General features: G+C 41.3%; 1 protein-coding gene across 7 annotated transcripts in view; it reads right to left on the reverse strand.

Annotated features, from left to right (window-relative positions):
* RBFOX1 (RNA binding fox-1 homolog 1) overlaps positions 1-24,504 on the reverse strand; it is a 1,983,080-nt gene extending 1,958,576 nt beyond the window's left edge. For 5 of the 7 annotated variants that reach the window (XM_087973167.1, XM_087973163.1, XM_087973165.1 and 2 more), the window contains exon 1: positions 24,113-24,503. In XM_087973167.1, the coding sequence (XP_087829293.1) occupies positions 24,113-24,331 (219 nt within the window). In that variant the 5' untranslated portion in view covers positions 24,332-24,503. Of the gene's footprint in view, positions 1-24,112 lie in introns of all 7 variants that reach the window. The other 2 variants (XM_087973166.1, XM_087973162.1) reach the window with 1 other exon arrangement.
* Positions 24,505-27,759: the final 3,255 nt, after the last annotated feature.

Here is a 27,759-nt window from a genome sequence, read left to right on the forward strand (position 1 = left end):
GGCTTAGGTCTGCAGTGCAGAAGACAAACTAGGTCCCCTCTCGCCCATCGTCTTTCAACTGTGGGGAAAATTCAGCACCCAAGCTCCTCTACCCTTGAGGGTCCCTCTTGAATGATGTGTTTTAGGGCCCGGAGAACTCTTCCTATGCTTCATCTCATCATGAAGCTTCAAGGAAAGAGTGCTCACCTGTCTAGAGTTGCTTCAAATAAGTGCTTCTTTTTTTAATATTATCCGTAGCTTCTCCGTGTGCCTGTCTATGGAGATTCTCAGTCATTCAGGACAGGGATGTCCCAAAACTGCTTTTGTTTTTTGTTTTTTCTTCAAAAGGTAACTGGACTTTGTTTTTCCTTGGAGACTTTTTGCTTTCTCACCCAAGAAGCTTCGTCAGTTCTGAACCGAATGAGATGGATGAAAAGCAAAACGTCTTCAAGGAAAAAACCAAGTCCAGTTGGCTTTTGAATAAAGCACCTTTGGGGGTACGTGTAGAGGTCATTGTTCTCTACAAGCAAAACAGCATGTCAGACCACTGTCTGGAAGTGAGGCTCTGCTCTGTTTTACAAACTGGCTTTGAAAAGGAGCTTCATACGATGTTTCATGGAAGGAGAAGAACTCTTTGAAGCTCTTCCAAACCCTTGGAGTCACATCTTCCTTCGCCTGGAGACCCACCGTTCTCCATAGACAAGTCTCGGAGGACAAGTTCTTTCCCCATTCCATTTGATGCATCCATTAAAAGCATCTGAAAACCAAGCTCCGTTTTTCTGCCTTTCTCACTTCAACTTCCCTTTCCCCTTTCTTTTCTTATTTTTTTCCCCTCTTTTTCTTTCTTTTCTTTTTCCTTTGAGAAGCGTCCCTTTGGGAAGGTCCGATCCTCTGCCTTTGGCAATCCTGAAACTGACATCAGAAACTTCAGATGACCTTTCCTTAATTAAGTCCCACCGTGACTGGTTGAAATTAGGCAGTCAAGTGCCATGCTGCAATCCAAAATCAATTCAGCTAAGTTCTTTAAAGGCCTCCGTGCTCCATCCCAATGGATTGTCTTATGCCGATTGAAAATCTGAACATGAAATGGCTGCAGGAAAATTTAGTTACAAAAGAAATGTCAACTTAGGGCAGGAATACGTATTTTACTGACTGTACTACAGTGTGTAAGATAAACTATTTTTCTATAAGTAAAGAAATACAGAGAAATGGATTTTAGGGGGCATTTTATTGCCTTGGTTGGTTTTTTTGTTTTGGAGAGGAACTAGAGTACCTAAAAATGAATTCCTTTATTCCCCACTCCAATTGTGTTTGGCCTGAAAAAATAATCCTTAATCTGATAACCAAACCTGATCAGGAAATTTAATTTGAAGGAAATTTAACATGATCCAAAATGGAAAAGTCTGACTTAATTCTTACAAAAAGGGAAGAAGGGATAGAGGGAGTTGAAACTGCAGGAACCTTGGGTGAGAGTGACCATGTCATACTAGAATTCAGCATAACACAAACACAAGCAATAGAACATAATGACACAGGATTCTTAGATTGTGAAAGAGCCAATTTGAATAAACTCTGAGAGAACTTGGGAAAGATTCCTTGGATGAAAATCCTAAAAAAGCACCTGTAGGCCTGGCGAGGAATAATGGATGGAAACTGAACAAGGAGAGATTTAACTTTGAATTAAGGAGAAACTTTCTGACAACAAGAACAAGAGATTGGACTGTCATTTTGTCAAAAATGATGTGGGGTTTCCTGCATAGGTGTGGTGGGGGTTGGACTAGATGACCTTCAAGGTCCCTTCCAACTCTGATTATCTGTAAATCTGACACCAGCCACAATGGAGGAATGATTGGTGAAGATGATGGAATTTCCAGAGATGGCTGTTCTCCGTGGTAAGATGGGCAGCATATAAATTTAATATCATTTAATATCAATTTCAATTTAAGAATTTAAGTAATAAACTTCTTTTATTAGAGAAAATACATTATCTAACAGAAATAACAGAATAACAGAGCTTGAAGGGACCTTGGAGGTCTTCTAGTCCAAACCCCTTCTCAAATAGTAGATCCGATATCATTTCAGATAAATGGCTGTCCAATCTCTTCTTAAAAACCTCCAGTGATAGAGCAGCACACACGGTTTCTGGAGGCCAGCTGTTCCACTGGTTAATTGTCCTCACTGTTAGGAAATTTCTCCTTAAGTTCTAGGTTGCTTCTCTCCTTGATTAGTTTCCAACCATTGTTTTTTGCCTTGCCTTCTGGTGCTTTGGAAAAGAGGTTTATAAGAAATCTACATTTATCTCTGACAGGAAACCCTGTATAGACATTTTGCATGGAATGAGGTGGGGGAAGCACTTGTGACTTGTGGTTTTGATAATTCAAAAATATTGGATAATAGAAAAAGAGGGAGCTTTTTTTGTAATTGCAGAATAAAGGATAACTTTGTAATTGTGCTTAGATTGGTTGCAAAGGAAATTGAAAGCTTCTTTCTACTTCTTTTTATTTTTTAAATTTCTGTAGTTTTTTCCCCCTTCTTTCTTGCTTCTTTCTATTTTTGGTATTAGTTTGTTAGGTTTATGAAGTTAAAGAAATTTTGGATTCTCGGAAACGGAGGGGTCGACTCCAATATTTAGTTGCTTGGAAACATTTTCCTTCTTCCCAAGCTGAATTTTCCCAGGGTCTCTGGTCCACGGGATTTAAAATTATGAGTTTGGTGGTCCCTGAGGTCCAAAAGGTTGGTGATCCCCTGATATAGAAGAAAGTTGATCCAGAGAACTACTACTATGGAATGAATAGGCTTCCAGAAAGACCAATGGTGAGGAAGTGTTAGCATTTGGTAAAATTTGTGAAGCTTGAGCAGTCCAACAGCCAAGGTCTTTGGAAATTGTATCAAAGTAACACATAGTGTTATGGAACGCGTGCCATACTTATTTTCCTGGAAATCTGTTTTTGCTGCATTCCACAAAGTGTCCCTTTCAAAGACAATCTATCATGGTTAGAAAAGAAATGGCCGAATTTAATGGCGAAGAGATAAAATTATCCAGCCCTTTACCCAAAGCAATAGAAATCCATATTCAGGAACATGAGTAAATTATGGATGGAGATCCTTTCCTGTTTAATTGACAATGCGAGCCAGGTTTTATGCTAAGGGACATCAGCATTAGATCTATGGCACACAACACACTTGGCTTTTGTTTTGGGTTTTTTTCCACTCCAAAAACCAAGAAATCTAATGTAGCCATGCTCCAGCAGAAACATTTGCAAATTCTCAGAAGCTTATTTTTAATTCGTCGCAAATTAAAATCTCTCATGTGTACCTGCGGCATCCTGATCCAACTCATTAAATAATCAGACAATAATCTTATTTACTTAAATGCAGCATTTGTTCTGCCCAAAATGCTTGAGACAGATTTGAGATGCTCCTGTGAACTGCCTTATCTAAAATAAAACCAAAAGGCTTAGACATTGCAGACTGCCAACAGTTGATCACTTAAGGTCCACCTTTCAGGCTTTTTAATCTTCCTCACATCTCCTTTCATCATCATCTCCTTTTAACAACCCCATAATCCCTGGCAGGCTGGAGTCTGAGCAACTGAACAGAGATGAGTGTTTACTGGCCAGATGCCCTCCCTGTCACCAATGCGGAGTTTTGTTCAGATATTTTCTCATTGTGCCCAGAGAGACAAATATTTGCCCCTACCTAGGATCGAATTTTCTAATCTTCCTCACCCCACCTCAATATTTAACAGCTTTCCACACAATAATACTAAGCTATTTGACCCAGGTTATCTTCCCAGTGAATTAAAGATTGCATCTGACGTACAGAGAGGGCATAGTCCATGATCCCAACTAATCTTCATTTGCTTAGTTCTCCAAAGCTCCTGAAGGCAGGACAAGAAGCAATGGATGGAAATTAATCAAGGAGAGAACCAACTTAGAACTAAGAAGAAATTTCCTGACATTGAGAACAACTAATCAGTGGAACAACTTGCCTCCAGAAGCTGTGAATTCTCCATCACTGGAGGTTTTTAAGAAGAGACTGGACAACCATTTGTCTGAAATGGTATAGGGTCTCCTGACTGAGCAGTGGGTTGGACTAGAAGACCTCCAAGGTCCCTTCCAATGAGGTTATTATTCTGCACATAATCAAATCTCTTTTTTTTCAAATAATAATTTTTATTGTTCTTTTCCACCTTTTACACATATTAATCTTGACTTTACCAGTACTGTGTCATCATTATTATACAAATTATTATACACACCAATCTCATGTAAATATCTACATTTACATCTTTATATATATTCATATACTTTTATCTGTAATTTTATTTCCTTTATCTTTGTTTCTATTGTTCAACCAATTATACCAATTATCCCAAATTTCATAATACTCTGACTCCTTTCTCTTTTAGTTTTAATGTCAATTTGTCCATTTCAGCTCAATCTAGAATTTTTTGAATTATTAATTCCTCAGAAGGCATATCATTTTGTTTCCAACATTGTGCATACACTATTCTTGTTGCTGTCAGAATATGTAGTAAAATATATTTAATCTTCTACCTATATGTCTCCTATTTGATTATGCACAGTGAGATTTTGCCACGTGCTAAACCACGCACAAATATAAAGTCTTATGGGAATGTAATAAAATTGAATTCTTGGGTACCTGAAGCAAAAGTAGGCTTTTGTGATCAGTACCCCCATTGAATTAAACATCAGCCATAAACTGGATAGCTGAAGAAAATTAGAACCTGGACCTCAAACCGATCTCAAATAGCTTTATCCAACCTGCTTCTATTTTCCACATTGGCAAATGAGCATTCAGCATGCATAATAAAGATTTGAATTGTTTGCTCTAGTTTTTTTTCCCCACCGCTGCAAAGAGTTCATGTATTTTTATGAACAATGATAGAATCCAATCAAAGTGACCGGTTAATGTCTTGCTCAGCACCTCTTCACAGTACTGAAATTGCAATCTTTCGGCGAGAGCGTGTGAGTCATCAAGCCGATACGAAAAGGACACCCACCCGAATTGTCTCCGAATAAATTCATGCCTCACAAAAGACTTCCCTTCCATCTCCTTGGGTCCATTTGTGAAACGAAAGACTCTGCAGTGAGCCAGAAAATAATTTGCAGCCATCTGCATAATATTCACCGGGGTTTGGGTTTTTTTTTTTTTTTTGTCTAACTCGATGGCTTGCCTTTTAGGAAACAGTTATTTAAAAGTGCGATTTTCATAAATGTTTGGGAAATTGATATAAAGCGAGATATCCGTAAAATATCTGAAGCCAGCATCTCTAAATCGTTGGCTGCTAAATGGCACAGAAGAATGTGTGGCGGCCCACTAATCAATCTCTATCTACAGAAGGTGGAACTTCTCAGTTTATCGGATGGAAGCATTTCCATCCAGCCTTTTCTGGCACATGGCTAAATCATCTAATCATTTACTGGGTGCTGACTTGGTCATCCTGTAAGGATGGGAAGTGATGAAATACAAAAGTCTAACAAAAGAATCCAGCCAAAAAGAACACCTGGAATAAGCCAGGGGTGGGATTCTACAGGTTCTCACCTATTCGCTAGAACCGGTTGTAAACTTTCTAAGCAGTTCAGAGAACCGGTTGTTGGAAGAAACCTTTTGTTTTTTTCCACCCTTCTTGCATTCTTGGCAGTATGCCTAGACTTACTGTCTCCAAAGGAGGTTTGCTGGTACTTCCTCAAAGGGGAAGGGGTTGTTTTAAGCTTTTTACACTGCTGTTGGGAGGAAATGCTCCCCTGTTGGATTTAGCACTTTGAAGAAATAATTGAATAATGAAGCAGAGCTGCCAGAAAGAAGCTTTTAATGACAAGGAACCAAGATGAGTGACATTCAGCAAGGCTTCTTGGCTAGCTAGAAAGATTGACATTCGAACATGAGTTTACATACCCTTTCTGAGTTTTGGTGTAAAATTGGTGACCATTCAAAGTTACAATGGCACTGAAAAAAGTGACTTATGACCATTTTTCACACTTATGAATGTTGCAGCATCCACGCCATCATGAGAGGCCAGGTGAGGAGAAGCGCCCTTTGATGTGAGTGACCACATCAAGTTGGCCATGCCCACCCAGTCACATGACCAGGCCACGCCCACCAACTAAGCCACACCCACAGAACCGGTTGTTAAAAAAATTGAATCCCACCCCTGAATATAGCCATCCAAATTGCCATCAGACCCCAGTCCAGTTATTTTTGTCTTATTCCACCCCAAGTCAATAGCCTTTTTCTGACTCACCTAAAGCCACCTTGTCCTAAAAGTAATTAATTAAAAGAAAACAGCTAAAACAGACCCACTGGCAGCGTGGAATACTGAACACACTGTTGATATCCTGGGAGCTTTATCCAGTGGTTAAGGCACCAGGCTAGGAAGTGGGAAATGATGAGTTCAAGTCTTGCCTTAGCCATGAAAGCCAGCTGGGTGGCCTTGGAACCAGTCCTTCTCCCTCGGCCCAATCCACCTCACAGGGTTGTTGTTGGGCGGGAGAAATAGTTGTAAAAATAGTAAAAGATAGATAAATAGAAAAATAGAAAGAAAGAAAGAAAGAAAGAAAGAAAGAAAGAAAGAAAGAAAGAAAGAAAGAAAGAAAGAAAGAAAGAAAGAAAGAAAGAAAGAAGATATTGATAGATGATTAGAGAAGATAGATAGATATAGACATAGATAGAGATAGATAGATAGATAGATAGATAGATAGATAGATAGATAGATAGATAGATAGATGATTAGAAAGAGAGAAGATAGATACATATAGACAGAGACAAACAGACACACACACACACACAGAGAGAGAGAGAGAGAGAGAGATGATTCTTTCTATTTTTCCTCTTCCTCACTGTAATGTCCACCAGAATTTTTAAGAAATGAAGAGTAAAGGACATCTCTCTTCCCCCTTTCTTTATATTCAGTATGATTTCACGAAAACCAATATCCAAAATTCTTTTTATCAGTTACCACAATATTGGCTTTTTTCCAAACATAATACTTTTAATAGCAGTTAACAGTAGCACTTAGACTTATATATCACTTCACAGTGCTTTACAGCTATCTCTGGGCAGTTTAGAAATGTCAGCCTCTCGCCCTCCAACAATCTGGGTGTTCATTTTACCCACCTCGGAAGGATGGATGGAAGGCTGAGTCAACCTTGAGCCGGTCAGGATCAAACTGCTGGAAGTCACATGCAATACCGCATTCTCACCACTTTCCTTTTACGTTGAATGTTGTAACAAAAGGCACCCTCGTTGCAAGCAATGCAGTAACTAAAAGGCCAGAAAATGGATCACAAAATAAATACATTTCAAAAAGATGTTTCTGTGGCACAATGGATCTCAGAACACATTTATTGGGAAGTCGACAAATCTGGAAAACAGCTATAGAGTCGACTTAACACTGACCTAGGCACACAAAGTCGTAGACCAAGCCCCACAAAAATGCATCCGTTCTAGGTTGTCTTGTTGTAGGGTCATGTAGGGGTTGAAATAGGAGAAGGAAGACAGCTGCCTTTGGATATCCTACAGAGCAAGGGGGTCAAACTCAGGGCCTGGGGAATGGATCTGGCCCATGGGGTGCTTAGATATGGCCTGCAGGGCCGCCCTGGAAGCAGCAAAAAACTGGCCCACGGTGCCTCTGCCGGTGAAAACAGAGCTCGGGAGGGCCATATGCGGGTCCTTCCAAACTCCGTTTTCACTGGCGGAGGGTTGCAGGAGGCCGTCGCAGCCAAAAACAGAGGTCAGGAGCCCATTTTCATTGGCAGAACACTCGGGCTTCTACAGGTGCCCCCAAAATGAGTGACATCAAGCTGGCCACACTCACTCCGGCCCCACAAGGTCAAACACAACCCTGATACAGCCCTCAATGAAATCGGGTTTGACACCCCTGCTCTAAAGAAAGCCCTCCCTAATCATGGCATTAAACTTAGTGCAGAGGTGGGTATTCAGCAGGTTCTGACCAGTTCTGGAGAACCAGTAATGAAAATTTTGATTAGTTCGGAGAATCGGTCAATGCCACCTCTGACTGGTCCAACCCCGATCTATTTTCTGCCTCCCGAGTCCCAGCTGATTGGCTGGGTCTTCTTTTGTTGCCCTGCACAGGAGAACGGAGCTGGAAAGCAGGTTAGTGGGGTGGGGAGGGAATGGAGATTTTACAGTATCCTTCCCCTGCCATGCCCACCAAGCCACGCCCACAGAACCGGTAGTAAAAAATTTGGAATCCCACCACTGGAAGGAAGACAGGAATTAAAGGAGAAGAAAGAGAGGAACAAAAGGGGAAGGAAGAGAGGAAGGAAGGAAGAGAGGAACAAAGGAAAGGAAGCAGAGGTGGGTCTTCAGCTGGCTCTGACCAGTTCTGGAGAATCGGTCACGTAAATTTTGAGTAGTTCAGAGAACTGGCAAATACCACCTCTGACTGGCCCCGCCCCCATCTCTTCTCTGCCTCCCAAGTCCCAGCTGATTGGCTGGGTCTTCTTTTGTTGCCCTGCACAGGAGAACAGAGCTGGAAAGCAGGTTAGTGGGGTGGGGAGGGAAGGGGGACTTTGCAGTATATCCTTCCCCTGGCACGCCCATCAAGCCATGCCCATCAAGCCAAGCTATGCCCACCAAGCCACACCCACAGAACTGATAGTAAAAGATTTTGAATCCCACCACTGACTTGGTGTCTTAATTCCCTAACAGCAGCAGCACAGTTGCTTCACATTTCAAAGAAGGAAATGTATAGACGTGTGCCATGAAACCTGTAGCAAGCTTAACATGCTATTTAGAAGAAACACCCTTCCCCCAGAAATACGATCTAGTGCCTGACAAAATCTTGCACACTTCCTACCACGGTTCCTGTTTTCACAGCCTCCCAAGTCCTTCAGGTGTAGCTTCTGGCCACCAGAGGACAACACTGTCCTTCTCTTGTGATCTTTTATTTGCACTTACACTTGGACTGTTCTGTTCTTTTCCATCAACTACCTTGAAATTGCAATTGGAGAGTAGTTTAAAAATACCTGTACCTACATACACACATAAAAGAACACTCTGACCCAGCACAGTTACGGGTATAGCAGATGTAAAAGCTACATCTAAGCCACATCCCTGAAGAGGCTTTTTAGATACAATTCATTCTAGCTGAATTGCAACTGTAGGAGATTTTGTTCTCTGCCATAAGAGAACAGACTGACCCAAACAATATTCGAAAACATGTTAAGAAACCAAACATTCAGGGGTCTTCATCAGCAAAAGAGATGCCAATGAGTCATAGAATCCTAGGGCTGAAGGGACCCTGGAGGTAGACACAGATTAACAGAGTTGGAAGGGACCTTGCAGGTCATCTAGTCCAATCCCCTGATGGTTGCAGTGTCCCAGGGACACATGATCCCCTCTTTGCAACCTTCCGACAAGCAAATTCAGTGGGAAACCAGATTCACTTAAGGACCGCATTACTAATTGAACAACTGCAGTGAACAAAGGTGGCAAAAAAAAACCTTGTAAAAATGAGGCAAAACTCACGTAACAAATATCTCACACTTAACAACAGAAACGTTGGCCTCCATTGTGGTTGTAAATTGAGGACTACCTGTGCTCCATTGATTAGTCGCTCTCACTGTTGGGAAATTCTTCCCTTATTTCCAGGTTGCATCTCTCTTTTATGATCTTCCACCTGTGACTTCTTGTCCTGCTTCCAGGTGTTAATGGAGAGAAAATCGAAGACTTCTTCCCTTTGACAGCCCTTCAAGTATTGGAAGATGGCAATACTGAGCCTTCTCTTCGTTAGGCTAAACATTCCCAGGTTCAGAACTGAGCTCCCAAATAAATGTCAACCAATTTAAATTGTAATGTTGTTGTTGGTTTTTTTTTGCAATGCAGCTCACTAAGCTGACAACACACAAACACTACAGTTCTCCGGATGAGGGCAACCGGGACAGCAGGAGCTGAAAAGCACAATTATGTTGGTTTGGATCTTGTTTATTGTTGTATGGTTTCCTTTTTAAAAAAAATACTTTTTATTAAACATTTTCCAACAATCTATAACATATTAATACTTTCAACAACTTTATAGTATCATCAACATTCATATTCATGTATTAATTACTGTATTACTTTTATGTCTATTATCTAACCAGGTATACCAGGCATCCCAGACCAAATAATACTCTGCTTCACCTCTCTCTTTTAACTCTAAGGTCAGCCTGTCCATCTCCACGCAGTCCAAAATCTTTATTATCACAGTCCCCTCAGATGGTATATTATCCTGTTTCCAGTACTGTGCATACACAATTCTGGCCACTGTTGTTATATGTATAATGATATATTTGTCAATCTTAGTATAATCTCCCCTTATTATTCCCAATAGAAACAATTCTGGTCTAAATTTGATTTTTTGTTTTGTTATTTCCTCTATCCACTTTTTGATCCTATTCCAGTAACTTTTAGTTTCCGGGCATGTCCACCACATGTGGAAAAAGGTGCCCTGTTTATTTTTGCATTTCCAACATCCTGGTTTTCTAGTTGAAAACATCTTTACCAATCTAGCAGGAGGTAGGTGCCATCTATAAAACATTTTTTAATGTTCTTGCCTGTGGATCATACAGAGTCACTGGGAATTGGGCAGCGTGCAGATTAATCAAATAAATAAAATAATCAATATTGCGCTTTTGCAACTTTTATCTGCCACTGACATGCTTTGATTGCACTGTAATGACCCAGAGCGTAAAACAAACGTAACAAAATCCAAAACGTAAATAAATGTCCTTTATTGCCTCCAACTTGGCCCCACTGTTCAATAATTCTCAGTTGGAGATAAAACATATTCAAAAATAGTCTTCAAAAGAAAACAATACAGTCTGAATTTAATGAGCAGATAGAGGTGAAAAATAAAAACCAAACTACAATGATGAAATTTCCACAACGGAACAGGGGAAGCATTTATCAAATTCAAGGAGATAACAAGGCACGGTCTGTTGGAAGGATGCCAACCAAGATAACCTCAAACCAAAATAAAACAAGTTTGTCTCCAGCGTTTGCCAGAACGCAGGTCCAAACTCTTATGCAGTTCTCACACCTGCAGCCCATGAAGAGGATCAAGGCCCTCTCCTCCAGAATAGACCATGTCTCTCCCTTATCCTCTCCTCCCTGTGTGCCCTAGGACGGATAGGGGATGGGCCTGGGTCTTCCTCTGACTGCTCAGCTGGCCTCTGTCCTTCCCTAGCCTCCTCCACAACCTCCGGAGCCACACTTCTACTCCTTGTCGGCTGTTCCTCCTCTCCCTCAGAGAGTCTCCACCAGAGGCATGACATGCACAATTGTTTTGACAGGAGCAACCTACGTTATTGTATCATGCAAACCATCTTAATTGACTGGCTTCCCACTTTAGAGTAGAGTAGAGTAGAGTAGAGTAGAGTAGAGTAGAGTAGAGTGAGTAGAGTAGAATAGAATAGAATAGAATAGAATAGAATAGAATAGAATAGAATAGAATAGAATAGAATAGAATAGAATAGAATAGAATAGAATAGAATAGAATACTTTATTGGCCAAGTGTGATTTGACACACAAGGAATTTGTCTTGGTGTAAATACTCTCAGTATACATAGAAGAAAAGATACATTCGTCAAGAGTCAAGGATCATAAGGTACAACACTTAATGATAGTCATAGGGTACAATATTAAACTATAACATATCTTGCTTGGATTTGGCTGAGCCATCCTGGCTTCTGTATATTGCAATTATGGTTTAACATGATGCACGGATACAACCTATTGCGTCTCAATACACAAACTGAGCTGAAACAAAGCAAAGTTTAACCTAGTGCAAGAACCAAGCTATTGTTTATTACCTTTGCCATGGAAGCAGCCTGAGAAATTCTAGTTATAGATTGGGTCCCCATTAAAGAACCAAGAATAGCATGGAGTTATTGAAATTTTCTAGATATGTCTCCTGATCCTTAAAAGCTGGTTCCATCTGGATTGGCAGAGAGAAAGAGAGCCCAACAGAGAGAATTATAGCTGCAAACGAGGCAGAATTACAGTTTCAAACAGAACAAGCAAAGGTTGTCTTGACAGATATTATCCTTTGGTGTGGCAATTTCCCTGCATGGGAATACCAGCATATATTAAAGAAGAAAAAGGGAAAGCTTTCAGAAGAAGTCAAATTGGACAAATTAAAAAGAGCAAATGGAAGATTATTCTAGAGGCCAGATTTTGTGAGATAAATTATTTTCAGCAAAGGAAGCATTCAAAACCCTGGCACCATTTGGCTTAAGGTGTTCCTAAACACAATGTCTTCTAAAAGCATCCATACACACATTTTGGACATCCTTCATTGTTTCTGTTTTGTCTTTTCCTAGTTGTTGTGCCTTCTTTTCTTATCTTCATCTTGCCACTTGTCCTAATCAAGTTAACACACCCAACGGGATCAAAACTCCAAGGCAGGCACATTACTCAAAGTATCAATTTATTAGACACATCATATTGGCATATCTGGGGAAAACCCGACTCTGGAGGACATGAGGTTTTCCCCACCCAAATCAAACCCCAAAGTTCTTCTCTTCAGGTCACATGTCCGTCACATGGTCCAACTAAATCTCATGCACCATTCTGGCTGGCTTTGGTCCATGCCCTTCCAACACCTGGTAGAATGTCCTTGGCTCCCACAAGAAAGAATGTTGTTTTGGCAACAAATCCCCAGCTATCTCTATCCCCTCCCCCCTTTAAGTTCTCACAGCTTCAAGTGGCTTGGCTCTGGCAGCCATGAAGATGATTCCAAAATGGCTCCAGCTTAAAAAACGGCTTCAGGGCTGACACCTTGACTTACTCTTTCTCCGATTCCGAAGTGATGAAGCTACGGCAGTGTCCATCATCTTCATTTTCCTCTCCATATCCCCAAAGCATTCGTTTATGGATGCTTTGGGAAACGAGATGCTAAGTATTACACTTCAGCATGACTCTACAGTGTGAAGCTTGAAGTTTTCACAACGTTATTAGAGGAAAAAAATAAAGAAAAATTGCAGTCCTGCCACCTCCCACTAAGAAGGGATATGTTTGGGGGAGGAAGAAAAGCAGAGAAAGGCAACATGTGAGAGAACAGAACCTCTTCTGAATCCATCATATGTGACACTGAATTTAGAGCTCCTAAGATAGTGGTGGCTAACCTTTTTGGGCTCCTGTGTTGAAAATTAGAAGAGAGGGAAGCCTCTGCAGCCTTTGAAGGTTGAAAAATGGGCCCGTTTCATCACGTCCGTATTTCCGGAAATACAGGAAGTGATGAAATGGGCCTGTTTTTCGCTCACATGCCACCACCCAGAAGGCAATATTGTGCCCCCCATGCCCCCTGCACATGTGCGCACAATGCCCTCTCCTATGCTGCCCCCTTACTTGCACTGCACATGCGCGTACCTCCCAGCTGATTTTTGGGCCTTTTTGGCCTCCCAGAGGCTCGAGGAAAGCCTCTGCAGCCTTTGGAGGCTGAAAAATGGGCCCATTTCATCACTTTCGGAAATTTCAGGAAATATAGGAAGTGATGAAATGGGCTTGTTTTTCGACCTCCAAAGGCCGCAGAGGCTTCCCTCGAGCCTCTGGGAGGCCAAAAAAGGCCTGAAAATCAGCTAGGAGGCACGAGCATGCGGAGTGAGATAAGTTTGCCTGGGGCTCGCGTGCCCACACAAATGGCTCTGCATGCCATCATGGTCCTAGGAGGATACTGAACCCCAGAAGTATCAGTTGTAAAACATAACTTGGCATAAATTCATTGCATTAAGTACATTATATACAAGTAGTCCTTGACTTACAATCACAATTGAACCCCAAATTTCCATTGTTAAGCAAGAAAGCTGTTAAGTGAGTTTTGCCTCATTTTGTAACATCTTTTGCCAGCGTTGTTAAGTGAATCATGTGGTTATTAAGTGAATCTGCCTTCCCCCATTGACTTTGCTTGTCAAAAGATGGCTGGGAAGGTTACAAATAGTGATCACGTGATCTCCTCCCAAGGACAGTGCAGCTGTCGTAAATGTATGGCAGCTGCAAGTACTCATATTTTGATCATGTATCCATGGGGATGCTGCTACATCAGAGGTGGTATTCAGCAGGTTCTGACCAGTTCTGGAGAACCAGTCACGGAAATTTTGAGTAGTCTGGAGAACCGGCCAATCGCACCTCTGACTGGCCCTGTCCCCATCTATTCTCTGCCACCCCTTGAGTCCCAGCTGATCGGCTGGATCTTCTTTGGTTGCCCTGCACAGGAGAATGGAGCTGGAAAGCAGGTTAGTGGGGTGGGGAGAGAATGGGATTTTGCAGTAACCTTCCCCTGCCATGCCCACCAAGCCACACCACATCCACCATGCCACACCATGCCCACCAAGCCATGCCCACAGAACCGGTAGTAAAAATTTTGAATCCCACCACTGTGCTACATGTATGAAAACCAGACATAAGTCACATTTTTGATGCCACTGTAAACTTTGAATGGTCACTACATGAATGGTTGGAAGCCAAGAGCTACCTGTATAGAGGTCCCATTGTGGACTCTTGTGGCTAGATTAAATACATCCTTCTTATTTTTAGTGCTGTTGGAATATTTGAATTCAAATTCTTTATTGTCATTGTTCGGATGTACACAGTATATACATACAATGAAATTTACATAACACCCAGAGACCAGACCCAACACGCACACACACACATGACAATCCTCAAACAGGCAAACACCCCCCCACACCTGCCAAAATCCCCCACCCCCTAAAAACACACAAGCATCCCCACAACAGACCAAGTGATATTGTCCAACAGCTCACCGATGGTGGTCTTAAGTTCATTGTTAAGTGCAATTATAGCTCTGGGATAAAAACTATTCAGAAAACGTTTGGTCTGAGTTTTAATTGTTCTGTATCTTCCAAAAAGATTGTAAGCAGGGTGGGCAGCATTTTTGTCCCCTACAGAGCTGCTCCCATACCATGCAAGAATGCTGTGTGCCAGGACACTTTCAATGGTGCTTCAAGTAGTAGGACAGAAGTAAATGCTGAGATAGATTTATCTTCTTGAGCATTCTCAGGAAGTACAGCCTCTTCTTCTGTGCCTTTTTTACAAGCATGTTAGCATTCATAGTCCATGAGAGGTCTTCCGAGATATTAGTGCCCAGAAATTTAAAACTACCAACCCTCTCCACCTCCTCACCATTTACGTACAATGGTAAATGTACATCTCTCTTCCTCCTGAAGTCAATTATAAGTTATTGAGTTTTTTGGGTGTTAAGTGTAAGATTATTTTCTTTATACCACAGTGTCAGCCCTTGTACTTCCTTTCTATAAGCACATATAGCAATTAATTTAAAGAAGCAAATGGGTTTATAACATTGTTATATACTTAAACATAGTTGAATGATTTTTTTGACCTGTTAGATGATTTAAGAATTGATGATTTATTGAATTCATTAAGACTAGATACAATACTAATAGAACGTGAGGTGAACAATTAGAGTAATAATGAGTAAAGTGGGCTGGAAAGTTTGAAAATATAGTTAAGTAACTGATAAGAATTTCCACACATTGTTCTTATTAATGAACCCTACCATTGTCGTATCATCCGCAAATTTAATAATTGTGTTGGTGTTATACAGTGGGGTGCAGTCATGTTGTGTATTTAGCAAAAGTATCTACCATCCAGAAAAACTACCAACGTGCCTGGATGTTAATACCGGTAGTAACTAGTGCTCTGTCCAGGGTGCTGAACAGGATTTTGAGCTTCCCCTGTTGAACAAGTGAAGTTTCTCAAGTTTTCCATTTGAAGAGCAGAAGAGCTATGTTATCTTTTCTTCTTCTTCAAGAAAGTTAAATAGCCTCTCAATTTTCTTTTAGCCCCCTTGTTTGGAAGTTTCAAGAAATGTAAAATAGGACAGCAAGAATGATTAACCAGTGGAGCAAGTTCCCAAGGGAAGTAGAGAAAACCCCATTTCTTGGTATTTTTAACACTAAAGGAGAAAATGTACTTGTTACAAACAAGCCCAGAATTGGCAGGAAATCATTTGGCCCTTTGAACAGGGTCTTTTTCAGCATAACTTTCTCAAGAATAACTGTCAAAAAGTGCACAAGTGTTGCACAACTTCTTAAACTGGAAATGAATTTCTCATGCCCCCAAAATAAATAAAGCAATTATAGAAAGTTTTTAAATTTCTTTTTAAGTTGAGGATGAGGCCCATCTCCTTCCAAGATGCATAAAGTAAAATAGACAAATCAAATCCCATTCACCGTGTTCAGAGATTAAATATAGCTTCTACTTACCCTGCAGTGGTGCGGTGGCTCAGTGGTTAAGACGCTGGGCTTGTCAGCTAGAAAGCTGGCAGCCCAGGTTCGAAATCCAAGAGCCACAAAATGAGGTGAGTACCGTCCTGGCCTCAGCTCCTGCCAACCTAGCAGTTCAAAAGCATGCAAATGCAAGTAGATAAATGGATACCACTTCAGAGGAAAGGTCAAAGTACTTCATGATGTCATGCTGGTCACATGATTGTGGAAATGTTTTTGGACAGCTGACTCAAAGGCCTTGAAACAGAGATGAGCACTGCCCCCTAATGGTCAACAGTGACTAGATTTTACTCTGCAAGGACTCCTTTATCTTTTTACACTGCAGTCATAGCGTGATCAATGTAAGGCCTGTAAACCCTTAAATATCAACCTTACCCATCTGATGGGCAATTCTGAAAGACCACTGATACACCATTGTACTCTTGATTATCCAATGCTTTCTTGTGACTTTCAGCTAAAATCTGTCTTGCCTGTAACACTGGCCATGTGACAGAGTTCTACCTTGATGGAACAATGAAATATTGTATTCTTTTGTGCAACAAGTCTTCAACTATTCGAAGAGATGCAAAGGAAGAATTTTAGACTCTGGATCTAGTTTTATTTTATTTTTTGCCTTTTAATGACCTTGTAATCCCTTGCATCAGGGTGGATTCTGGGCAACTGAATGGAGCTGACTGTTTACTGGCTAGATGCCCTTCCTGTTACCCATGCGGAGTTTTGTTCAGCAGATATATTCTCATTGTATCCAGAGGGAGAAATGTCTGCCTCTACCTAGGATTGAACTCACAGCCTCCTGATTGTGAGGTGAGAGCTCCACCTCTAGGCCATCACACCGCTCTGACTTTGGATCAGATGATGCTAGGTTTTTCCTTTCTTGAGATGTTAATCCATATTGTTTTGTAATGTGTTAAGCCTGCCCTATTGCTTCAGAGGGCTATCCTGCTAACTCATCAGAGTGAAGTCCCAGCCTTGGGTTATGAAATTGTACCCTGATGACCTGTCCAAGAAGACAATCTCACCTCCACCATCAACATCTTCACCAAACACCCGGTTCTTTCAACCTTTGCAAACCAAATTGGTTTCATTACTATGCTGAACACAAATTAAGGAAGAAAGGTTGAGTTCTATGCTACTAACAATAAGACCTGAGCCATTTTGCAGCTGTAATTCAGATTAGAATATTGCATTGGAAGAAGGCTGCTGAACAACTTTAATAGTTTTAAAACGCATCCATCAGATCCTAAGAAGAATGGCTGATTCAGAAAACCTAGCAAAATAAATGTTTTTTTTAAAGCATTCGTATAGGTGAAGATGTCCTTTACTAACCACACCAAAGAAAGATATCTTTTTTTTTTAAAGAAAAATCATGATAAACTATTAAACTATTTTTTCTACAGTGTAACCTCTGATTGCCTCTATTGAGAATTCGAGTCTCTAAAATTTCTGATTATGGAAAAGGTGCAAAGGATGGAGCTGAATCTAGCCAAAACAGAGTTTCGACTCTTCATGCAAGTGCAGGATTCAAAGCCTGACAAAAAGTAACAGATGAGTGGATTGTATTTGCTTGCTCCTCCAAGAAACTGTCACTTGCCTGAGAGATAAAGCTTGGATGTGACTCACAAATAGCTTAACCTTATTGAAGATAATTTCCTAAAGTTCTAACTTCCTTCCTAACTCTCTTCTTCATCCTTAGCATATTGCTAAGAGAAAGGGGTTATAGCTTGGAGTTATATACTGCTCCATACTATTTTACAGCTCTCTCTAAGCAGTTTACAGAGTCAGCCTATTGCCCACAACAGTCTGGGTCCTCATTTTACCTACCTGGGAAGGATGGAAGGCTGAGTCAACTTTGAGCTGGTGAGAATTGAACTGCTGGCAGTCAGCAGAGTTAGCCTGCAATACTGCATTCTAACCACTGCACCACCACGGCTCTTATAACTTACATAACACCCAGCTAGCCAAGTTGTTGACTGGAGATAATAAGCATTATGGGCCAAAGCTTCTGGAGGATACTGTCTTCTTTGCATCCTGATGACTCTCTTGGGGTTTTATCAGTGCTATCCCAAAATGAGGTGTGGTGAGGCTCAGTGGTTAAAGATGCTGAGCTTGTCAACTGGAAAGCTGACGTCTCAAGTTCAATACTCAAGTGCTGTCTGACGGGGTGAGTTCCTCAGCCCAGCTCCTGCCAACTTAGCAGGTCGAAAGCATGCAAATGCAAGTAGATAAATAGGTACCACTTCGGTGGGAAAGTAACAGCATTCTGTGCATCTTGGTATAGTCATGATGGCCACGTGACCATGGAAATGTCTTTGGACTATGCTGGCTCTGTTGGCCAAGAAACAGAGGTGAGCACTGCCCCCTAGAGTCAGGTTCAATAAAGGGGAAACCTTTATCTTTAACTCTCAATATGAGACTAATTCAGAATCCAACAGAAACATCAGGAGCATAATGAAATCTTAAGAAAGGATTCACACCTCTGTCCACTTTTGCAGCTTCACTTTGCCAAGGCAGAATCACCCACCATCCAATTGGTCTGGATCTGAGGTGGTATTCAGCTGGTTCTGACCAGTTCTGCAGAACTGGTAGTGGAAATTTTGAGTAGTTCGGAGAACCGGCCAATCCCACCTCTGAGTGGCTCCGCCCCCATCTATTTTCTGCCTCCCGTTGAGTCCCAGCTGATCATCTGGGTCTTCTGGTGTTGCCCTGCACAGGAGAACGGAGCTACAAAGCAGGTTAGTGGGGTGGGGAGGGAATGGGGATTTTGCAGTATCCTTCCCCTGCCATGCCCACCAAGCCATGCCCACCAAGCCACAACCACCATGCCATGCCCACCAAGCCACACCCACAGAATTGTTAGTAAAAAAAATTTGAATCCCATCACTGGTCTGGATACATTTCCAGAGGTTGGGCTTTAGCCAGAGGAGACGCTAGTTTTTATCTCCTTGCATCCCAACCTCCAAGGATATTCAAAAGAGGCTTCTGCCTTTGCTAGAGTGAGAATCCAACTGTTTTTGTGAGCCAGCGCAGGCTGTTTGCCTTGGAGTTCCCTTGTCGTGTGCATATGATCTGGTTTTGAAAAGAGCCTTGAAATTGAAAGAAGGAAATGAACAAAAAAAAAAAGGAAGATCTCTTCTCTACAGAGATCCTTCTGGGTGACACTCGATCCGATATCAGCGTGCTAGAGTCAGGATTTTATTCTTCAAGTTTTTCTATCTCATTGCTCTCCCCTGAATCAAGGTGGCTTACATTTCATCAACCGCAACCCAAGGGAAAAATATTAAAACGCAGTCCCAGAAAAGCCTTCAGTTCAACCCATCTCTGAATGCAATATCCAATAGCAATGTTATTACTGCTTTTTTAAAAAAAAACATCCAGCAATTTGATCCATGCCTTTCTTTATTTTTTAAGCTTTCACTTTAGCTTTCTCTCGCATGGCAATTGCAGCCTTCTTCCACATGCGCTGGACAACATAATCCCAGTCATTAATGTGCTGAGGGTTGAAGAGGGTTGCAGCCCCACAAGTAGGAAAGGAAAAGCTGTAATTGCCCTGCTGCTGTTCAAAGAACCTGGCTAAAAAAGGGAAAAGGAACTTGTGTTTTGCCCCACAGCCTTTCCAATTTTTCCCACTGTGGATCTTCTATCTGAAGTCTCTGAAATATCTTATTTTAGCCAGCAGTTTGGTATAGATGCAGAGGAAAGAGCTGTTATTACCGACAGCTGATAATGAAAAAGTAAGGCTAGGAAGACCAAGAGGGAAGACAGGGGGAATATTTTTTGCAGAAATATGACCTAACGTAATGTGCCCATCTCTTTACACTGGCCCAGTTTGTAATGTGATTCATTCAGTTTCGGCTTAAGGTGTTAGGTGTATCTGGACGTTAATACATTGGCCAGGATTTATGGCTGAACATTGTGTGAAAATTGGCTTTATTGTGCAAAAGACAGCTTGATTAATCATGGTTTGCTAATAAAACCAAGTTCACACAATACCCAAAATAAAAGCAAAACAAAATTGGATTACGATTTTGCATGTGTTTGTGGTTTGCAAACAGTGGTTTGTGGTTTAGTACGTTGTCCCAAAGATGCTTTCTCGGGAGGCAACTGGACTTTCTTGTTTTTTCTTTGAAGACATTTCCGGTTACCTCCTGAAAAAGCACCTTTGGGACAACCATGACCTGGATAACTGAGAATCTCTACAGACTTTTAGCTACACAATTTGGGATGTACACCCTTTGAATGGACTGGGAGTAGGAATAGATTCCCAAAGAAAAAAACTGCAGACTACAGGAACCAGGAGCAGTAACTCAGGTGATCCTGAGGACACAATGACCCTCTAAAAGGATGCAAATGACCAGCTGTCTGCAAGGAATATAAATCTTTCCATTCCCCACTACTCTGTCAGAGCTGAAGAAGCTTCTTGGATGAGAAGTGAAATGTCTTCAGAGAAAAAAATAAGAAAGTCCAGTTGCCTCTTGAAGAAGCACCTTTGGGACAACTATGACCTGGATGACTGACAATCTCTACAGACTTTTAGTATATATGTGTGAACTTAACTCATTATGGATTATTCAATAAATAATACTTAAACAAACCTGTATATTGTGTGACTGAACCTTTTCCAACATGGTTATTTTATTGAGCAATTCCTAAGTTGCTCAGCTACAGATATGTTGGATAGAGGTTGTAATAACAGCAGCTCTAATATTCCCAACAACAGCTAATTAAGTAAGAGGTAAAATACTTCGAACTGACAGTGAAAATATTGAAGTGGTGGTGAACTTTTTGCCTTTTTGGATCAACCATCAATAATAAAGGAATAAACAATCAAGAAACATACCACAGACTAGCCCTTTGTAGGCCGGGCATGAAGGCTTTGAAAAAAATATTCAAACATCTACAAAGAGCAGAATCAAGCAATTACTCCCTGTCACACTATGGAAATATACATTGCACTTTGAAGAAGTAGGTTAGGATGATGGACAAAATTCTTGAGAATGTTGTGGAAACCAAGAAAACAAATGGATGGATCACTGAAAAAAATTAACCCAGAGTTCTTACTCAAGACACAAATGACCAGGCTCAAATTGCCCTACAATGGGACTCATTATGTGAACTTGGGACGAGCCAACTCTCTGGAGAAAACTCTGATGCTGAGAAAGGTAGAAGGAAAGAGGTTATAGTTATGGTGCCAATGAGTGCTTATTGGGAGAAAGGAGGAGGAGGAGGAGGAGGAGGAGGAGGAGGAGGAGGAGGAGGAGGAGGAGGAGGAGGAGGAGGAGGAGGAGGAGGAGGAGGAGGAGGAGGAGAAGGAGAAGGAGAAGGAGAAGGAGGAGGAGGAGGAGGAGAAGAAGAAGAAGAAGAAGAAGAAGAAGAAGAAGAAGAAGAAGAAGAAGAAGAAGAAGAAGAAGAAGAAGAAGAAGAAGAAGAAGAAGAAGAAGAAGAAGAAGAAGAAGAAGAAGAAGAAGAAGAAGAAGAAGAAGAAACAACAACAACAACAACAACACAAACTGGCTTGATAACATTAATCTGATGCAAAGTTGAACATACAATTAAAAAAAGGTATGTTTGACAGGGTAGCCTGCAGAGTATTTGCCTATAAAGTCATCAAAAATCGGACATGATTAAATGGTTAAAAACAACAACAACAACCTCGGTATTGATCATTAATTGGTTCTAGGAGGTGAGATGAGTACCAAAAACAATGACTACCCCAAAAAAATTTCCCATAAGGATTCATGTAATGAGTGAGTCACAAAGCAACCAACACAACAATGAATACCGGGACAAAATCTTCATGTGGAAAATGCATTGACATGAGAATTGCATTGAGTACCAAATTCGATGAATTCCAAAGCAGTTGAGTACCAAGGTACCATTGTAGGCAGCTTCACAGGAATCAGCCCTTTTCCTTCCACTTTTTCCCGTGCAAGGACAGGAGAAATAAGTGATAAAATTTAAAGACACACATGGGGGGAAGGAGCAATAAGCCATCCATTTAGGGCTCTGGGTTTTTCAGTGCTCTGCCCAGGAGCTGCCTGTATCCAAGGAAATTCTTGTCTTGGGACAAAATATCATTTCTACCCTCCTAACATAAAGGTTGCCCATCTAAATATGCTTAGAGCCAGAGTAGTACTGGCCAACTTTTTCCAACCAGGTAATGTCTAGATATATAGAGACAAACTCTCATGAATTATCATGAATAGGAACACTAGATCTAGCATCTTCGGAGATAACGTCCACACATCCTAACAATAAACACATTGAGAAAGAAGAGTATAATGATTGAGGTCTCAGACCAGGATCAGGAAATTTTAGATTCAAGTGATCCTTGGCCGTGCAGTTGTCTAGATGTTATCGAACTCATTCCTCAGACTGCCTCATGCAGGTTGAGGACAAAAGTAGAAGAAACTCCACAGAAGTCACGTTGAGTTCCTCAAGGCAAGGCGAGATATAAATGTAACCCAAAAACCCAACCTCCCACTTTCTCTGGAAAAAGAGAACATGAAGCAGCCCATAGAAACCCAGAGAAACCTTCTCTAGCCATTCTATGGAAGGTTTTCTCTGGCCACACTGATTATAATACACATCCAACTGATAGGTTAAGCATCTTACTTTCAAATTGTCAACAAGGCTCCCCACAAGATCTGCCCGGTGACCATTGGTGCAGTATTCAATACATAAGAGTTTATTCAGAGAGTTTTGGACTGCATGCAAAGGCTAAGTGCAAGATTGGAAGAAGGATACGGAGAGGCAGTGTTACAACTGCTGCTTGGTGTTGTACACTAAAGGTGACGGTGTGTTAAATACTAATTGCATTCTGTCAAGCAGACACACTCCATAGCATTCGGAAAAATAATCCCCTGGCAAAATGAATGAAACCCAAACCTTCTCTCTGGCTTCCAAATTAACAGGTTTGCAACGCTCTCCAAAACATGCACCAGCCATTAATTCCATAACTGGCAACTCTCATTTCAGAGACACACTGATAGGGGATATGGAGTGGGAAGAACAAGGTCTCCTTCCAAAGAAGACAGGATCGCAAACTTTGTATCTGCAGCTGAGTTAGCTAAAGCAGCTCTGATTCCCAGTATGGAATAATCCTTCTTGTTCACACCTAGGTAGATGGAAAACAACAGAGGCAGAAACATGAAGGTGGGGAAAAAACAACCCAGCTTCACTGAAAAAATAAAAGATAAAGGGATTTAAAATTCTGACTCATGTTCGCTTTCTTTCCCAGCATGTCCTGACATGTACCTAAACCATTTCAAGAACCCAAACGCTCAGGAGCTTAGCCCATTTGGTCATAGAAATATTGATTTCCCCCAAGCCAACCACACCACAATGACTTTTTTCCCCCTTTTTCAAAGTCATTTTTCAAAAAAAAAAAGTTCCCCAACGAGACATGCTGCTTTCCTTTCTTTCACGCTGCTGGAGTCAAAATGCTAGAAATGATTCAGAGGGCCTAGGCGATGAACAATTAAGATATCCCTACCCAACAAGAGATTTTTCCACTTCATTCGAAAGGAGCCAAAGGAAAAGAATGGAGAAAACTCCTTTGTTTTGTTTTGGGTTTTGTTTTTTTGTTTTTTGTTTTTGCAAACAACACCTTAAGAAGTCCAAGTCACCACCTGCAAACTCTTCTAGACTAATGAGCAAAGCAGCTCCCATTTTTGACAGCTACAGTCATTTGATCTCAAAACAGGGTCCTGTGTGTGTCCGCAAGACTTTTATCAACTTCCCCCAAACAAGTCCATTCAAACATCAACACACAGGGGAGAAAATCCACCCCCACAAAGGCTTTTCTTCTGTGCCCCGAACTAGAAATCTCTCCTACTTACAGTTTGGCCTTCCCCATCAGTCTGAGTTCCAGATTCTTCTCTTCCCAGGTGTGACTTCTCCCGGTCATCCTCTCCTTCCTTCCTCAGATGTCCCTCTTCGTTGCCCAGCTTCAATCTCTTTCCTTCTGGTTGTGGATTGTCCAGTTCCTCTCTCCTCATTTTGCTGTCTTTGGGTCTTTGCTTTGCTGCATCCTCCAGGTTGCCAGAAGGAAGAGACATTTCCAAACAAACAAATGTTTGTCCACTTGGCTGTTTTTCCTTTTCTCTCCCTTCCTTCTTTCCTCTTTGGCCTGGAGAAAAGCTGCCTTATTAGGGAAAGATTTGGGGGTATCTGAAAGCAATTCCTCTTTTTCTCTCTCCCCTGGTCTGCTCCCGTCTTCTTTTTAAAAGATTTAGCTGATGTTTCAGTGCCTTTGCAAAACCTCTGCTTCTACTTCCATTTCTTTAGCTCCCTCTGCTGCTAGCTGGAGCTATTCCATCACTCGCTGTTTAGAACAAGGCTCCCATGCAAACTTTAATATCTCCCTAACAATAACCTTTTGTATATTGATCATGCCTCACAATTATTACTTGGACTAAATCCTCAGCTCTGGCATTTCTAAGCTCCTTATACATTGGGGAATGGGTTGTTTTGTAGTGTGTATTTTTTAAAAATTATGGAATTAAAACCTTAAATATGATTTGGCAGTTAAGGACTATTGATTTTAGTCTCTCTAGATGTGCCAAAAACTCAGCCCTTGCCATATTTTGTTCACCCAAGGCCTATGAGATTTAGCCTAGCATTCGTTTCAAAGGCATTCAGACCAGGAGGGAAAATATTTAAGTTACCCGTTTTTGTCCCTTGTTGAGTTCCTCTGAAGTCCAGGCTCTGCAATTGTACATGACACACTGAGCCACGAATGGTGGTTTACAAAACAAGTGGCTGAATTCCTACACCCGAAGCTGGCATGTTGTGAGAACCTGGCCTAAGAAAGTTTAAAAACAAAAACGAAACACCATTCAGGTGAACCTAAAGGGGGGGAAAAGCACCACTGAATAAATAATTTGTCCAGCAAGGAGCTGCAGAAACAGGCAGGCAGTTCCACAGCTGAAGATCATCTCAGCATATTTAAGAATGGAATGCTGAGTGGAATTCTGGGAGTTGAAGTCCACCCACCTTAAAGTTGCTGAGGTGAAGAAACCCTGACCTCAAGCATTGTGAAGCCAGGTGGAGAGGCATTGATTTCGTAGGTCAATGTCCTCCTTCTCTCTCTCTAAGAAGAAAAGGCATTCATTTATTTACACAGTGGAACTATCTTCACTCAACCAGCCTGGCCTCCAAGCTCATTTAAAGGCTGCTTTGGGGGGGGCAACCTAGACAACAGGCAATAGAGAAGTTTCCCTGAGGACTTTATTATCTGGTGGCAGGGGATTGGTTTAGTGGGTTCTAATGGTTTCCCCGGCTTGGTCCAGAACAGTGTTTCTCAACTTTGGGAAGATGAAGCTTGGGAATTGTGGGAGTTGAAGCCCACACATCTTAAAGTCCCACAGGTTAAGAAACAGTGATCAAGAAGGATGCTAGGAATGGGTAGCATTTCAGTTATAGAACTTTGCATTTTTCCCCAAGAAAATTAAGACCAAGCCACTGCACCCCTATGTCAACTACCAGAGATCTTCCCATCTGAAGTTCACCTGCAAAACATGAGAAATAGAATTGCCTCAGGTTTACTATCAAACTTTTTACCATTTCTTTTGAAAGATAGCAGATTGGTGCTTATTGAATTGACAGATTCTTCTGCATCATTTCGAAGGGAAGGATTGGTTCTCTCCCCTATGGCCCTCACAAAAAGTCCATGAAATAGACATAGCTGAAAACAACCATGTTCACACAAAGGTGCTTTTTTTTTTTTTTCCAGGAGGCAACTGGCCTTTCTTGTTTTTTTCTTTTGAAGTCATTTCATTTTTCATCCAAGAAGCTTTTTCAGCTCTGATTGGATGGTGGGGAAAGGAAGGATTTATACTCCTTGCAGGTCATTTGCATCCTTTTAGAGGGTTGTTGAGGCCACTTGGAAGTTTATCTGTGTCCTGAGTGGTGCAAATGGTTTCTGTAGCCTGCAATTTTTCCCCCTCTGGAAATCCATTCCTACTCCCACACCTTTTCAAGGGTGTTCATTCCAAATTGTATAGCTAAAAGTCCATAGAGATTCTCAGTCGTCTAGGTCATGGTTGTCCCCAAGATGCTTTTATTTTTTCCAGGAGGCAACTGGACTTTCTTGGTGTTTTTTTTCTGCAAGGAATGTAAATCCTTTCATTCCCCACTACGCTGTCAGAGCTGAAGAAGCTTCTTGGTTGAGAAGAGAAAAACAATAGCCCTTATACCCTTATACCGCTTCACTTTGTTTTCCAGCCCTCTCTGAGTGGTTTACAGAGTCAGCCTCTTGCCCCCAACAATCTGGGTCCTCATTTTACTGACCTTGGAAGGATGGAAGGCTGACTCTCAACCTTGAGCCAGTCAGAATCGAACTGCTGAACTGCTGGCAGTCAGCAGAAGTAACCCGCAATACTGCATTCTAACCACTGTGCCCCTGCAGCCCATTTCGAGGATTACCTGTATTTTTATTTATTTATGAATCAGGTATTCATGTAGGTGACCTGTTTTACAACTCTCCCAACTTCTGACTGCAATGGGCAGGCTCCATTACCGTCCTATGTCAAGGACTATCTGTAATAATTCTGCAGTGCTCCACTGCCTTCGAAAGCAAGCCCAGCTAAAGCAATCAGCCCAAGAAACTTTTCCTGATCAATAAAAGCCACTCTCACCTACTTATGCCTTTTGCAAAGAGCGCAGCTACCGGGATCAAATAAAATGTTGGCAGCCCTCCCCATGCACCCATCAAAACTGCAGAGAGAGTTAATCAATCTAGCAGGCTGCTTTGGTGGGTTTGTCCGAAGAAAAAGCATTTCAGATCACCCACGCACATTTGCATGGATGACAACATTTCTTTTTCGCCTTTTTCTTTTACTTCCACGAGTTTCCGCCTCTAAGCTCTCTATTGCATTGTCCTGATTACTTTTTAAAAGCCAATAAATATTTCATTAGCAGTTATTAGATTGCTTTACAGTTGACAAGTGGAGATATAAATGGGGCTGGATTAAATTCAAGTAACAGGAGCTTACAACACCTCTGTACTTGCATTAAGATATACCTGATTTAATACTCATTTCTTCCTCTCTTGGGAAACTAAGTCAGAGATTAGCAATCTTTTTAGTCCTTATAGAGTAGTTATCAGAGGGTTAAAGTATGCATACCGGGAGGTGTTAAGAGTTGTTAACCTAATCCTACGTAGCTTTTTCTCTGGTAATATCACACTACTAACCAGAGCATACAAAACATTTGCTAGACCAATACTCGAATACAGTTCATCAGTCTGGAACCCACATTACGTATCTGATATTAGCACAATTGAGAAAGTCCAGAAATATTTCACAAGAAGAGTTCTCCACTCCTCTACTCGTTGCAGAATACCTTATGCCATCAGACTTGAAATTCTAGACCTAGAAAATCTAGAACTACGCCGTCTTCGGTCTGATTTAAGCATGGTATATAAAATCATACATTGCAATGTCCTACCTGTCAATGAATACTTCAGCTTCAACCATAACAACAC

This window comes from Notechis scutatus, chromosome 12, assembly GCF_049901735.1.
Source record: "Notechis scutatus isolate UNSWTSFEM ecotype Mainland chromosome 12, rNotScu1.2, whole genome shotgun sequence".
Lineage (NCBI taxonomy): Eukaryota > Metazoa > Chordata > Lepidosauria > Squamata > Elapidae > Notechis > Notechis scutatus.